This window comes from Enhydra lutris, unplaced genomic scaffold, assembly GCF_002288905.1.
Source record: "Enhydra lutris kenyoni isolate GAN:26980312 unplaced genomic scaffold, ASM228890v2 scaffoldscaffold21, whole genome shotgun sequence".
NCBI classification, from domain to species: domain Eukaryota; kingdom Metazoa; phylum Chordata; class Mammalia; order Carnivora; family Mustelidae; genus Enhydra; species Enhydra lutris.
Window position 1 is genome coordinate 64,259,442 of NW_019154105.1, and position 16,335 is coordinate 64,275,776.

The following is a 16,335-nucleotide window of genomic DNA, read 5'->3' on the forward strand; positions in this document are numbered from 1 at the left end:
CTGGGGCTGCTGGGCATGACAAGGATTTATGGGGAGCACCTCAGCACAAACAGCCATCCCTGCGCTCATGGGCACATTCCTGCTTCCTGCACTGTCTGAGCATACGGGCTGGGATAGGAGACAGCCATCCATGCCCTGGGAATGCACAGACAGCACGATGCTCCAAAACTCTCAGCACAGAGGGAAGAGGGCAGGTACACAGACTGAGATGCAGGGAAGGAAGTCCCTCGAGATAGAAGCTCAGTTTCAGATGCACAGTGGGATCCAGGTGGGAGTGCCTGCTAAGAAATCAATTAGTTGCTCACAGGGTGCTTAATGAAAAGGTGAGATCACCGCCTTTGACATCAAGCTGATCTACAATGGAAGGGTGGGGCAGACATCAAGAGGCTAAAAACGCACAACTCAGCATTTGGATGAAATTTACGATGGTCCCCAGACCTCTGGGTGATGGGGTGGATGGCAATGAGGCTAAAAGTGACCGAAGAGATCGGAATGCCCATTCTACTAATAAAAACCATGCCTAGATTGCTGGAGCACCCACTCCAGCCCAGCCAGGCAGGGGGCTGAGCCCTTGGCACATAATCTTTTATTTAATCCTGGTAACAGCCCAATGAAGAAACTCTTCTTATTATTCACATTTCATCAAACCAAGGCAAAGAGAAACTTACATAACTTGTTAAACTCTGGTCCAGCCACACCGGCCTGCTTCCTGTTCCCCAGCATAGCCCACTGGTTTCTCTCTAAGACTCAAATAACTGAAGGAGACATTCCTTCTAATTCCCAATCCTACCTCCCGCTAATTTCAACTGAGTATCTTTGTGTACTTAAAGAAATATTAATATGAACTTTACTTCAAACAAGGATTCTGTCCATGCACGAGGCACACCTCAGCTTGGCACTTCCTGGCTGTGTGACGTCCTTCATCCCGCTGTCTCTCTCTGAACCTCATCTGTAAAATGGGTCCGAGGCAAACATGACCGTGGGGGCTCTTGTGAAGAGGTTCTCAGTAGAACCCAAGGGAGAATGTGAGCTGTAAGATACAGAGCAAATGGGGAGCGTGGTCACAGGGCAGCTAGAGTCTGGCCACTGGTTGGAGGCACGCGTCCAGCTTCTAACTCAAGAGCCCTGATTGGAGTGTGCGTGTCCTGCCTCGCCCGCCTCACCCAGCCTTCCCCGTTCCCATGCCTGCTGAATGCCAGTCTGAAAATTGAGCTGAAACATCTTTAATCACAATGTGTTGTGGTTCCAAGGGACAGATTTTGCCTGCTCTGACAACTTCAAGATGGAATTATGTCTGCAAGTTAATTTGCTGGAAAGGATCCACATTTCACAAAATTTTCCTGGAAGCCAATACAAGCAATTAGAGCATGGACACACTCCTGGCCCAGGGATTTGGGGGTGGTGCAATGAGATTAATGCACATTCAGCACATTAGAGCACCTGAGAGCCAAGCGTCCCCCAGGACAAGCACAGTGCTCTGAAGAATCAGGGTCCATCACCCTGGGGCCTCCAGCCTTCACTTTTTGTTCGGCTGAGGTGAAATTCACAGAATTACCCATTATAAAGGAGCAACTCTGTAGCATTTAGTATATTCTCAATGTTATGTGACCACCACCTCTCCCCAGTTCCAGAACATTGTCATCTCCCCCAACGGACATCCACGAAGCAGTTACTCCCAATTTCCCCTCTCCCCCTCCCCCCGAGCTAGGCAACCCCTAATCTGCCTTCTGTCTCTGTGGCTATGCCTACCCTGGGAGTTTCATAGTAGATCCTACCTGTGCCAACCTGTTTCCTGTGAGAGGCAGCAGGCTTCATGGGTTCTAAGCGTCCCCCATTATTGGGACACCTGACCCAGTTGGTGTTGGTGCCAAAGGCAGAGGGACATTTACAAGGTGTGGTTTCTTCATCTTAACTCAGACCTTACCCCACCTCTGTTCATGCTGCGGAGTCATGCCCCCCAAGTCCACCTCTTCCAGGGGACTTACCCTACCTCTGCCCTAGCAGACCCCCTCCCCCACACACTTGGAACACCCCTACTCCCAGGGGACCACACTAGTGTTTCCTGTGATGCCCGCTTGTGGCTTACCGAGGGCAGGAGCCACATGGCACAGTGGACAGAGTCCTGGCTTTGCCCTCGGAGAGTCAGGTTCCTGTCCCCCCCACCCCCGTGTGCCCTCTCTGAGTGGTGGTGAGTGTAAACTATGGCACGCAGTGACCTTCTCTCTGTCCTGTCTTTGGCAGCCCCAGAAGTGTTCCAGGTGTACGTGGACGGAGGCCCCGGTTACTCGTACCCCGTGGACTGGTGGTCCCTGGGTGTCACGGCCTACGAGCTGCTCCGGGGCTGGGTAAGATGTGCACCTGCTTGGGGGACGCGGGGAGCCCTAGAAGTCGGGGGTCAGGTCAAATTGGACCAGGGTGCTATTGGCTGGCCACCCGGCTGGGAAGGAGCCCACGTGAGGAGTCCGAGGCACTGGGTTTCAGTTCTGATGGCCCGTGCCTGAGGTCCCTGAGCATTAAAGCGGCCCAGAGTGAGCTTCTGGTCCAGCTGCCTCATCCTGCTCGTGGGGAAATGGATGTTCATGGGGAAGGTCTTACATCAAGGTCAGCATCTAATCTGTGGCAGTTCAAACACCTTGGTATCGTGATTTCAAACACTGTCCTCTTTTGACCCACAACGCGGTGCGCCTGCCTGATTTTCCAGCTCAATTTGAAGCTCTTTAAATATAGGGACCATCCTTTTTTTGTTGGTTCTGTATCTTCCCCCAAATACATAGCTCGATGTCCCATAGAAATGGGACATTCAGTGTGTACTTCCGTTTTTATTTCATTTCATTTAATAGCTGAGGATAACTAATGGCAACTAATCACTCATTTTTACTTTAGTGGAAAGAATTATGACAAACTCATTCTGAGGCATTTTTCTTTGCACAAGTATTGTTGGAAAACAATGCCACTGAACCTTGGTTTCTTCTTGGTACAACGGGAATAAAAGCCTTCAGACTGTTTCTTAGAGCTGAAGTTGCCATGGGATCACTCTGATCCCAGACAGAGACCAAGGGTTTGCATGTCACTCACCTTGGCCAATCCACTTCCCAGTGCAGAGCCACAGGCTGCGATGTTCAGTGTCTCACAGTGATTTTTGTCCATGCACATTGAGGCCAGTGGAGGTGTACTCTTGGAGGGCGAGAGTCTCCTGCACGGGTGATAAAGGGTGAGGAATGAATGAATGAATGAATGGTAAGAGCAGTGTGTAAACCATCAAAGCCATGTGAGTGCAAATAATTATTATTTTTCATCCTGTAGTTTAAACAACTATCGTCTGCTCTTGGTCTCAATTATTTCCTCTAAATTCCTCAAAAGCGTAATTACTATACAAGGTGTTTTTAGAATAAAATATATATATATATATATGTATATACATACATGTATGTGTATATATATATATACACACATATATACATATATATATATATATACATATATATATACATATATATATATATATATATATATATATATATATTTAGTTTTCTCAGGCACTGAATGAAAACATTCATCTTTTCTTGGCTGGTTCCTTTGCCATCTGCTGGTTTCATTGATACGCGCAGTCAGGAGGGAGTGTGATGGTCCCTAACATTAAAGGCATCTCTCAGAGGCTGTTTATCTGATGTCCTCATTCCACTAGAAGTTGCCCCAAGCATGACTGGATGTTCACTAGCAGAAAGTACATTTTCTGTGTTAAATAAAAATCAATCGAGTCAATTTGAAGATCTAATGGGCTTCATTCAATGATCCGTGAGTCCAGCAGCCCCCATCTGGCACGTTGCAAGGTGCTCCAAGGAGGCCTACAAAATGGAAGCTTCTTCTAGGAGGGTGGGGCAAGATGTTATTAGCCAAATAAGAAGATTCCCTCTGACAAAGAGCTTTCTAGGGGGAAAGGCAAGGTTTCTTCTCTTCAGATTATCTGTCTTTCCTCTCAGGGTGGAGAGGACCCAGGGGACAGGATCCCAGGCCAGGATTGAAAAATTCCTGACACACCAGTTAAGACTACATTTTGGGGGGAGGTTGGATCTGCAATTAGGTTATGTATTAAGCCCTGGTGTGGGAACTCCTTCTAAGGGACAGCATTTTGGGGCCTGTGGGCTTTGTGCCTTTTTTTTTTTTTTTTTTTTAAACATCTGTCATTCCTCACAGGTCAGAACAGTCAAAGATGATAACTTGGCAAAAAGGCCCAAGGGTAGAGTGGTTCTTGCTGCTTCCAAAATAACTTGTTTCATTTTTAATGGGACAGGGTTTTCTAGGAAGAGATCCAAATGCCACGTTCAAGGGAAGAAGGAGAAGCACGCAGTGGAACCGGGGACTCTGATGTAGTGACAGAGTGACGAATGAAAGGATGCCTGTTACATGGTCGCATAAACCTTTCTCACAAGTGTCTGGTCTGGTTTCGCCTTTGACAAGTTTATGCATACAGTTAATTCTAGGTTTTTTTATATATACAGGAAACAATCCCTCTTGGTTAAAAAACAAAAAAACAAAAAACTATATACCGAGATGCATTCCTGCTTATCTCTGGGGTGTGGAAATGGCTGTCTTTTCAAAACCCCAGAATTCTTCCATCGTGTCAGTGACAGCATCCCTGACAAGTGGTCATCCACCTGTTTGTTCCTTGAGTCCCTCAAAATCCAGGGAGCTTCTTACCTCCCAAAGATGAGAGCCATCATGGGAATTTTCCAGTGTGTGTTCTAAAATCTTAGAGTTGGAAAGAGTTAGAAGGGGTAAGATCAGGACAGTCCTCTGGCTAGGGACCCAGGGATACTCTAGTCTGGTAAACAGCCATCTCTTCCCACATGTTCTGTAGGGAGAGAAGAGGAATCAAGTGTCATCAATGGGCTTAAAAATCTCAACACAGAATCCCATGGCCTGGGTGGATCCTATAGGCTGGACCAGGGACATAAGTAGGATCTCTCTGTCCAAAGTAGACTCTTAGTCCTCATCCCGCACACCTGCTGAGTGAAAGAAAGAGACTCAAGACTGTGACCACCTTCCCTCCCCACCCACTTAGTTCCCTGTGAAAGCACAGGTCCCTTGGTCTCTCTGAACTGTGACCACACCCTCTGATTAGAGAGGAGAGGTTTCCGGCCATAGACCCAGAGAAGGGCCTTAGGGACCTCAGCACAGCCGTTGTCCCCTTCCCGTCTGCCAGGCTCCAGATGGCATCCCTGACAGGTGCTCACCCACCTGTTCACTGGTTCCCTTCAGCATCCAGGGAGCTCCTTACCTCCGGGAAGAACCGGTTCTCTTTTTTGACTGCTTGAATGGCGAGAAGGTGTTTCCTCTCACTCAACCGAAAGCTGCCTCCTCATTACAAAGGGGATCTTAGAGGACTTCACAGGGTCAAATCCTAGTTCTACCAAGTGCCTCATCAGTGATGTTAACCGAAGCTGAGAAATAGATCGAGTGCTCAGAATCCTCATCTGTTAATAGGGGAAAAATTAATAATATCCACCCAACAGGATTGCTTTGAGAATTAAGCCATTGCGACGGTGCTGATTACCCAGCACATGCCTGATCAATGTCAGCAAGCCTTCAGTCCTCACTGTGATTTCTGCCCCCGGGGGCCTCCCAGCAAGCCTGCATCCTCTCTGACTTAGCACCTTACCACGCTGGAGCCAGGCATGGCCTCATCTGAGCCCCAGCTTCCTCCGTCATGAAATGGGGATTATGAGGCCAATGCACAGGGCCATCATGGGGATGGTGAGAAAACGAGCAGAGCCCATGCAGCGTCCAACATGCATGTTAACGATGCTCCTGGCGATGACTCTGAGACAGGGCCATGCAGACAAAGTGCTAGTGACCTGCTCAGAGGAGCATGGAGAACACCTGAGGGAACAGCTTAGCCTGGGTCCCAGAGGAGCTGCTAGAGGGAATAGCATGAGAACAGGTGGGGAGGAGCCACGGAGGCGGACACAGCAAACATTTCTGACCACAGAGCATTCAGGGCACGGTCAGGGGCAGTCTGTAGAAGTCCCTGAGGTCAGCTGGAGACACTCGGGTTTGCCAGGTAGGCAATGTGGTGCTGTCCGTGGACATGGTCGCATATGGACGAGTGGGCATGTGTCCTTGGCAGTCACACATTTCCAGGCTCCCATCCTGGCTTTGCTGACATTCATTCGGGCCCCCATCCTGGCTTTACCACATAGTCTCTGAATGATCTGGGGTGAGCCCATGTCTCATCTACCAAGTGGGGGGATGGGATTTCAGGCCCAAAGCACAGGGCTCCCTGACTTTGGTACTGTGGACATATGGGGCTGGGGAATGCTTTGTGCCAGGGCAGCTGTGTGTAATGCGGAATGTTAGCCACATCCCTGGCCTCTCCCTCCCAGATGCCGGCAGAAATATCCCGCCACTGGGTTACGGCGACCAGAAAATATCTCCCGACATCGTCCAATATGCCCTGGGGTCAAAATGTCCCTGCTTGTGAACCGCTGCCAGAGAGGAACCAAAAGGACTAAATGAGATCTGAATGCATGCTCGTGGCACATTGCATTGCACAGTGGGCTCTCGGTGTGGACAAAGAATGGAGACCCAAACCCCCACCTATGGCGGCCTGAGGCCTTGTACCTCTCTGCTTCTCCCCAGCCCCCTCCCTGACCTTGCCTTTGACCCCAGGCAGCTCATCTCTTTGTGGTCGCATAGACAGAGAAGGTCGGGGGTGCAGAGAGGTGTATTTAAAGACGGAGGGTATATGGAGCTCTCGGAGAACTAGATCTACCCCCCTGGATGGGCTCACCCGCAGAGCAGAACAGGGAGTGTAATGGTAACGGTGTGCAAAGCTGATGGAAGGAGAGAGGCGGTCCTTGAGCTGAACACTGACTTCTGGTCCCTTGGTAAAGCAGATAGAGATCAGTATGCCAGCAGTTAGGACCTGGGAGGAAACTCTGTTACCTCACTCTTTGGGTTTTCTGTCTCCATTGAGGTCAGGGAAAGAGCATGTGGGTTGTTCTGTGGTTTTCAGGCTGTGTTTCATGGACCTCTAAGACCCAGCAGAAGTGGCTGAACAGTTCTAGGGGTTGCAGAATGCTTCTTCTGGCTTTGGAGATTTCATAGCCCGAGGAAGTGTTCTTCACTTTCATCTGTTCCGTGTTTGGGGTTTGGAGTAAAAAGGTTTTGAGGGAAAAAAACATTGGATTAGATGGTCCCCAAAGCCCAGCTCAGCTCTAACAGTTCAAATAACAAGTCTATAGCAATTCTCGTCTCCTCTCTTCGATTTCTCGGTAAATTGGCATTTTTTTGTAAACTGAGTGTCCCAGAAGAGAGACCAGCCTGCATTCCATAATGAGTGTATTGGTGCCCTGCTGCTAAAAGCACTTTCCCCAGAAGTACATGTAATTACCTTAGAAATGTCACTTGATTTTCTGAGTCAACACATCCTAAGGCCAATGTATGAGAACCAAGCTTCAGTAAATTCTTTCCCGGAACAGGTGAAATAGTGATCAGGGGTTTGCCGATATTCTTATAGAAGGAGCTGGGCTTCTCTGCAGCTACCCATACGGACGAAGGCTGAGAAGGCAAGCTGCAAAGCGTATCCCATGCCTGGTGTTCCCAGCTTCTCTGTGAATATATTTAACTGCTGTGTTGGCCTTGTGGCTTATCAGGGTTACCGTAATGATTACCACCATTACTCTTACTGGTCTGGTTCCTTCCAGAAGCAGAGAGGATAGAGCTAGAGCATGGCAGGTTTGGAAAGTGGATGGAAAAGCAGATTGATGGATGCCTTGAGGTAACCAAGAAGGAGCGGCAGAATGCACTGTGAATGACAAGAAAAGCTTTCCCATTTGTCGCTGGCTGGTTCTCCAGCCAGGTGCTCGGCCAGGTGGGCACTGGTGGTGTCAGAGAAATAGCAGGGACAGAGAACCTGCATCTCTGTGGGATGGGGCAAGGTCACCATTTGTCCCGACTTCTAAAATGAGGAGGTGAGACTGCTTCATCTCTCAAGGTCCTCCTGCCTCCAGCAGCTGGGTTTCCAGGTACAGCTGGGACAGGATGGGAGGGATGGTCTCCCCAGAGGCAGAAACTTGGGAAGAAGCGATCCGGAAGAGTCCAGAAACTGACGTCTCCACTCTCCCTGTTCACTCCTGTTATTTCTAATCATGGTAGCTGTTACTGGTGAAGTCAGGGGGGTCCTGCAAAGGCAGAGGCAGGCAGCAGCCTCAGGAGGAAACTCTAAAGTCTTCATTACTGGAACCATATTCTCTGCCTCTCATGACATTGGAAGAAAATGTTTGAAGGCATTTGCAAAGAATGTTAACATATCTAGTTAGCTGGCATTTCCAGGGAGCCCACAGGATTTGGCTTTGCTCTGCAGATTATAGGGCAAAAGGGGGAGTTCCCAATTCGATTGATACATGAAAGAGGAGGCAGCCAGTCAGGAAAAGATCCCTTCTGGGTGGGTGCATCGGAAGGCATAGTGCACTTCCACAGGCAGACGTCTTACCCAGGGGAGCCCCATTTGCCGAAGATAAAGATTCTCCTCCGTTCCAGGGAATCATCACCCACCCAGGGCTCAGGACACACTCACCTCCTTATATGACACCTCCTATTTGCAGCAACCCTCTGGGAAGCCACTTTCCACAAGGTTGGAGCCCATGCATTATGAAGCACATGAGCCCAGTACAGGCTCTGGCCCCCTGCAGGTGTCCAGTCAGTGTTTGTGGATGGATGGACTCATCATATTTGCCCTCATGTGCTGCTGGATGGCTGAGGCTGCTTGAGACCCTGAGAACACAGGAATGAGCACCATCCAAGCCTGCCTTCAGGGAATTCATAACTGATAATCAGGTTCACCTGGACAACTATGAACCCATTGCTCTTGGTTTCTCTAGTTGGTGGAACACATGTGCTCCAGAAGTGACTGCGTGTTCCAGCCCTGAGCCATTTGACCATGACGCAAACTTCAAAGCATCTTAGTCCATGAAGCTGGGTGGAGGGTGAAGAGGTGGAGTGAACTCTGTGTGTGTCGGGGGGGGGCAGGTGAGAGCTCAGACACTGTCCAATCTCTGTACCCAAGGTCCTATCCCAAGTTCTGAGAGGTTCTTAGAAGCAAAACAAACAAACAAACAAACAAAAAACATGCCCAGACAATGTTGCAAAAATGCATCAGGAGGTTTAATGCTCTGCCAACCTGGCCGGGTGGAGAGCAGAGTTATGCATTCTCGCGGTGGGGGAGAGAGTGGCAGGTAGAAGCCCGGCCTCCCGCCATCCATCCACCCCACCAGACCCAGACTTTGGTGAATCCAGCCCTGTGTACTCCCAGCTGGTTCAGCCAGTGCTGGGAAATGTGATATGAGGACCACCAGCAGGTAGGGACTGTGACTGGAGGTGATGTTCGGTGTCTAGTGGATGGTGAGAGCCACCACACCCACAAGCCTGGAGCAGGGACTCGGGAGTTAGGCTGTTGGGCATAGATCCCGCCTCCGCCACTTACCGGCTACGTGACCTTGTCAAGTTCATTTAACCTCCTGTGGCCACAACAGAGCACCCACCTGCTGGGTTCTGGGACCACCCTACCAGCCTTGTCCCTGTTGGCACACGGGGAGGGGCCACGTGCTCTGTGCTGAAAGAGGAGCACCCACTGTTACATGAAGGGAAAGCATAAACCACCCCCTCGTCTACACAGTTTTAACCACATGGGCGGTGTCCTCCAATGGCTTCTCTCTGATCCCTTGTCTGGTCCTTTGGTTGCAGAGACCGTATGAAATCCACTCGGCTACACCCATCGACGAGATCCTCAACATGTTCGAGGTGGAGCGCGTCCACTACTCCTCCACGTGGTGCAAGGGCATGGTGGCCCTGCTGAAGAAGGTAAGGGACAGCCACATTTGCAACAACAGAGCCCCCTGGCTCTTTTCACTCCACTACAAGCCCTAATAAATAGTTATACCTAACCATACAGCTCTTTAAAATTGTTGCCACAAATGGTCTTTCCAGTTGCTGAACTTTAGGACATGGGAACTCTCCTGACTTTTCTCCAGGAACTCGAATTGGCTAGAATAAAGCAGTGGTTCTCCAAGTGTGTCCCCTGGGCCAGCAGCAGCACCAGCAGCACCATTGGGGAGCTATCAGCTCCCAGGTGGTTCTGAAGCCCGCTCGAGTTTGGCACAGACAGGAGATGGTGCCCTCCTTTGGAGGCTGGTGTTTAGCTTCCTGCCTTGGGATCCCCCAAGATGCTCAGGGTGGATGGAGGGCAGCAGGTGGTTGGGACCCCATCATTTGTAGAAGGACGGTGGTAACAGCAGCCAGCGGTGCTTGAGGGAATGTCGTGCTCTGGCACGTGTGCTGGTTCTTCATAGTCCTCACAATCCTGGGAGCCCATATTACAGGTGCGAACACAGAGGCTCAGGAAGGCGAAGTCCTTCTGTGGCGCCACAGGGCTGTCTGTGGATAGAAGTGAGGTTTGAATCCAAGCTCTCCCAGCTCCAGATGCCAATTCTTCCCCACACCGCTGTCCATGAGAGTCAGTACTTGATTCTTAGAAGTCAGGGGTCCTTAGAACCCACTGCCGACTACAATCACCTGGATGCCCTATGCCCGTGCCAGTGCCTACACCACCTGCCCCTACACCCAGAGAACCGCTTGTCAGAGCAGGGAACTCCCATGGGGCACTGGAGTGTGATCTCTGTTTAAACCTGCACCTGGCACTTTGGGGCAGCCCCTAGGAGGAGGCTGCCAAGACCAGCAGATAGGACCTTGCCAGGTGTCCTCACGTGGCATGACCACAGCCTGCTCACTGGGCACATCTGGGAGATTTCTGCAGTGTTGGGGGCTGAGGGGCGGGGAGCAAACTGGCAGGGGGGCTCTGACTTCCAGCTCCCACCTGCTGGCAGCTGGGTGCCACACACCCCTTAGTGTTGACCAGGTCCTCACCAATCCCCTTGGGTTCCATCTTAATCACGCACTGGAAATGGAAGAGTTGCCTTTGCCCTTCCTGTTCTGGAGGAGGGAACAGGTGCACACCCTGCAGCAGCCTGCCTGAGACCTTGCAGCTGGGCTAGGGATGGGGGTAGACAGGGAGAGGTAGCAGGCCTGGGTCAAGGGTCCCTGTCTCTACCTGTTAACCCAGGTGTTCTTCATGTTAGACAAGCCAGTATGTATTTGAAAAGCTGAAAGCCTCATTTGGGTACAAGGTGGGACTCTGTGGCTGCTTTTTATACTGCCCCGTCCTGTATTTGCAGAAATTCTATTTGTGGAGAAGTTAAAAATTATACCCTTGGCTACAAATGAGGCCACTCTGTCAGGCCACAGAAGTCACCACAAAGCTGTCCAGGGATAAATTTTATTACACTTTCGAACATCAGTTACCAGGCTGACAGTCTCAAGATGAGGTGGCTAATTCTTCTTATATTTAATTAGAAGCCTCTGCAGACATCAGCGAGAGTGGCATGTCACGGGCGCTAGTCCCCAAGGACAGCGCGGTGGCTGAAAACCCAGGTCCTGCCACAGAGCTCCTTTCTGGGTGACCATCTGGAAGCAGCCTGCCCTCCAGGTTCCTCTCTGGTGACAAAGGGATGAGTATAGGAGACACTTCTGGCAATAGCAACCCAGAGCACAGCATTAATGGAGCATAAAAACAGAGGCACCTTCATTTTTGCTAGATTTCTACCTTCAGGGTCCCCATTGACCTCAGCGGGGCACCTGGCTTGTGCAAGCATGTTTGCCGTCTGCCCGCAGCTCCTGACCAAGGATCCCGAGAGCCGCCTGTCCAGCCTCGGTGACGTTCAGAGCGCACCCTACTTGTCCGACATGAACTGGGATGCAGTGTTCGAGAAGGCACTGACGCCCGGCTTTGTGCCTAATGTGAGTGGGGGTCTCGTCCAATGGCATGCCATCCCTCTGCAGGGTCCCTTGCTCTGCTCTAGAGGAAGATCCTGAGGCTGGCCAGGGAGGCCTCTGCTGGCCATGGCCACAAGAGCCCCTAAAGGGCTCCCATTACGCCGAGACTAAGTGTGGATTTGGACCTTATTTCCAAGATTCCACCTGGGAGGCCTCTCTCCTTGTGGGTTTTCGTGGGCACAGAGCCTCCCTTCTTTTATTGAATCACACCCACTGTGTGCACAGGTCCAGGCACTTGGGGGGGAGAATCACACCTACTGTGTGCATCCACCCACCCATTCATCCACACGCCCAGGGACACAGCCGGCGTGGCCTCACGGAGTGCCTACATGGGCAGGCACCACGTGTGACTCGAGGTGAAGCCCCGTAAAGAAAACGGTCTTGGCGCCCGTTGTCAGGGAGCTTACGGACGAGAGCAGGCCCCCCCAACCGTGCTACAGTCAGTTGACGTTAGAGCCAGATGATTCTTCAGTGGGGGCCTGACCTGCCCATCAGGGACTGTTCAGCCACGTCCCTAAACTCTGCCCACAGAGTGTTAGTAGCCCTCCCCGGCTGTGACAGCCAAAACCATCTCCAGACATTGCCAAGCACCCCTGGGGACAGCTGCCCCTGTTGACAACCAGTGGGCTAGGAATTTTGTACAAACAACAAGCCAGTCAACATACAAAGGCACCTATAGAGACCCAGGGCTGAGTCCTGTAGGGGACCGCAGGCTGTCCCACCCCGGGGGGCCCAGGCCATAGAGACTTGGGTTCACTCCCGCCTCTGTGACCTCAGGTGTGCTCCAGAAGGGCTTCTTCACCTGGACTGGGGAGACGAGAGAGACCACCCCCCTCCCACAGAGGTTGGGAAGAATAAATGCCAAAAGGCCTCCAAAGACTCAGAGCAGGACCTGGTACTCAGTGATCCCTCATTAAATACCACCCTGGTAATGTCTGTTTTAATGAATAAGCCTGCTGGAGTTCTGGACTCCCTTGCTTGGCTTGCCCCAGAACGCATGCTCTGGATATGCCAGAGAAATATGCTAGCCTCCTTGATGGTCCTCTTCTGCTCCTCTCAGGCCATGGAGATGAAACCCAGGGATCTCCACGCAGTCCTTTGTATGGAACACAGATTGCCTAAAACAGTCTCCCCATGGCCAGGGCTGAGCCTTCCTCAAGGCTGTGTGCCAGACGCCTGGGTGATCCTTGGGGCCAAAGAATGTTGTGTCCATCAGCCTTTGGTAGCCCGCACCTGCTGCTCTCCCCCAAGCCCACCCAAATACACTTATGCATCCTCACGTGCACACTCACACTTGTGCACACTTCCACACAAACATGAGCAGGGGACCCCTGCTTCAGCCATACTAAGTGACTGCCCTCTGTCCACATTGTTTCTTAGCCATGTACCTGCACACATACTGCTTCCTCCGCTGGGGATGCCTTTCCTCTCCTTGTCCCCTGGCATCTCCTGTCCCTCCTTTGAGACAGCTTCAAACCCAGTGACAGACCCATTTGAGGGTCTCGGTAACTGCCTTCTGGAAGGGAGGCAAACTTAAGCATTGCTTCTGATGGGACACGCCCAGGCCAGCCCCCCACCTCCTTACCTGGAGTGAATCGCAGCCTCTTTGGCCCTGCACTGGACAGGTACGTAGATCTATGTGAGCAGTTAATGCCATTCTGGTATAGGGCATCTGCCATCCCCCCTTCTGGAGGCCAGAGCCCATGTAGCTGGGGCTGGCCTCTGCCTGAGAAAGACCCCAGAACAATGGATGGAGCTTGGAGGCACTAGAAGTTCTTGATGTGTGATTGTCACACAGATATAAACGGGTGAACGATCATGGTCTAATGGGACTGAGTGTTCTGCAAGCCAGACGTTATTCTCAAATTCCACGTACATTATCTCATACAAACTTTACAAATACTACCTATGAGAAGTTGTTCTTGTAGGTAGTATTCTCAGATTGAGTAACTTGCCCATGATTGCTCAGTGAGAAATTGACCTCAGGAAGTCTATATCCAGAGTCTGTATTGGAATGACTGAGTGAGTGAGTGAGTGAGTGAGTCAATGAATGAATGAATGGATGGCAGATGAATCAGGCCAGTAAAGACTTGGACCAGCTCTTTGGAAGAGGTTCCCGTGGACCTCAAGACTGTGGATGGCATAACCACGAAGCTGTATTGCCAGAAGGGAGTGGCATCCTTTGCTGAGTATTGGGATGGACCACGGCCACCTGGCAACTTGGGCCCACAGTCCAGAAGTCAGGGGGACAGAATTCCTCCTGACCAAGGTGGGTGGAGCCCAGCCTGCTCCAGCTGAGGGCTGAGGCAGCCAGCATGAGGAACTGGGTGGATCATGGTCAGAAATGGCATTTTAAATTATTAAAAATGATAGTTATAGGAAAAAGAGTCATAAACTTCGATTATGCATGTGATAAAATAAGTGAATAAGTCACACTGGGTAACTGAACTCAGCCCGGCAAAGTGACCCTTCGCAGGAAGGAGACTGAGGAGCCCCCTGATTGTTAACAGGGTTGTGGGGGGGCGGTGGGGGGATACAGGGATGAATGAGTGAGGTCTGCAGCAAGAATGTAAATGTGTTGCTTCTCCTCACAGAAAAAAAAAAAAAAAAAACACGTGAGCTGGGTATCCCACTGTAGCAGTTAATCATTATGTGTTGAATGAATGAATGAATGAATGAAGGCACGTCCAAGGATGGGTGGAACCAAGACAGACCGAGTCTGCCTCTCCACTTGCTTTCAGAAAGGGAGACTGAATTGTGATCCCACATTTGAACTTGAAGAAATGATCCTCGAATCCAAGCCACTTCACAAGAAGAAGAAGAGGTTGGCGAAGAACAGGTCCAAAGATGGCACGAAGGACGGCTGTCCTCTGGTGAGCAGGGTCTCAGGAGCAGACCCCAGGAGGGGAGGAGGCCTAGACGCCAGGGAACGGGAAGGAGCGAGGCTGCTTTTTAGGAAGGTGGAGGCATGTCCCTTGGCCTCTCTGCACACCTTCATTTGCAGTCAGTAAAGTGGCTCAATCGAAGGTGTGGTTTTACAGCACGAGACCCGCTGCCGGTGCACATGTACGTCGTCCGCACCATTCACGTGGCTGTGAGTCCTAGTGCGGGAGCCTCATGTGTCTCTGAGCAGAGTGGAAGAAAGCCTGCCATGTGGGGGGTCACCACGCCATACTGGACAGTCCTGGGTGCCCTCTGGAAAGACTGTGCTATAGAGTCACCCGAGGTTGGGGCGGGGAGGCAACTTTCACGGGTCCCGTGGAGAGTTCAAGCCACCAGAATGCGTTCTGTCACAATTCTGGAGGCCAGAGTTCAAGATGCAGGTATGGGCATAGCACCGCTCTCTCCAAAGGCTTCAGGGAGGGTCCTTCCCTCTCTCTCCCACTTCCCGTGGGGCCAGCGGTCGTTGACCCCTTCCTTGGCTTGCAGCTGCTTCCTCCACTACGTGCCTCCTTCCTGGTGGTGCTCTCCTGTCTGTGTCTTTGGGCCTTCCCACGGCATTCTTCTAAGTACACCAGCTATTGGTTGGGGGCCCATCCTCCTCTTGCAGGACTTCAAAGTCCCTGTTTCCAGATAAGGTCCCATTCACCATTAGGAAGGCTTGGGACTTCAACACATCTGGTTTTTTGTTTGTTTGTTTGTTTTATGATTTTATTTACTTATTTTAGAGAGGGGGGGAGAGACAGTGCTGGTGAGGAGGAGCAGTGGGGAAGGGAGAGGGAGAAAGACTCTGATGCAGAGCAGACTCCTTGCTCACCAGGGAGCTGGACTCAGGGCTCAATCCCACAACCTGTGAGATGATGACCTGAGCCCAGACCAAGCGCCGGACACTTAAAGGATGGAGCCAACCAAATGCCCCTTAACACATCTTTTTAAGGGGCATGATTAACCCACAACTGCCTGTTTCCCCTTTAAAAGTTTTAAAATTCTATTTTACATCCATATTGGTATGAAGATGAAGATAGCTTTTGATGTGAAAGGTTCTTTTTTTTTTTCTCCTAAGTTTAAAAGAAATCTAAACATCTGTGTAGCCTTTAAAACTAGAGCTGGCCTGGAGACACCTGCATGTGTGCTGACAAGGGCGGCTGAGGGTGGACGGGGCTCTGAACAGGTGCAGGGTGTCCATGTGGCATTCAGGCAGCCTCTGGGACATGTGTCACAGAGCACTTGTCCTCAGCATCTGTTCTTGAAGAGGACGAGCACCTTTGCAGGGTCGTCTTGACATTCTCCTCCCCGCCCATCTCACTTCTTAATTGGGCCAAATGAATATTCCAGCAATCAGGAAACCAACTTCATGATGTTCAACCCATGTTCCATTCCAACATGACTTCTAAGATTGATTTAATGGCTTAAAATTGTGGCAAACATCTTCATCTGCCAGACTCCCCTTACAGCCTCCCATACCATCAGGGCTGGTCCAGCCACGTAGCTCACCCCTGGCCGCAA

The 16,335-nt window shown here is 50.9% G+C and overlaps 1 protein-coding gene across 2 annotated transcripts in view; it reads left to right on the forward strand.

Annotated features, from left to right (window-relative positions):
* Positions 1-16,335, forward strand: part of LOC111149215 (serine/threonine kinase 32B) — a 404,797-nt gene that overhangs the window by 366,994 nt on the left and 21,468 nt on the right. For both annotated transcript variants that reach the window (XM_022506161.1, XM_022506162.1), the window contains 4 exons: positions 2,242-2,345; positions 9,745-9,861; positions 11,728-11,853; positions 14,631-14,762. In XM_022506161.1, coding sequence (XP_022361869.1) covers positions 2,242-2,345; positions 9,745-9,861; positions 11,728-11,853; positions 14,631-14,762 — 479 coding nt within the window. The remainder of the gene's footprint in view (positions 1-2,241; positions 2,346-9,744; positions 9,862-11,727; positions 11,854-14,630; positions 14,763-16,335) is intronic.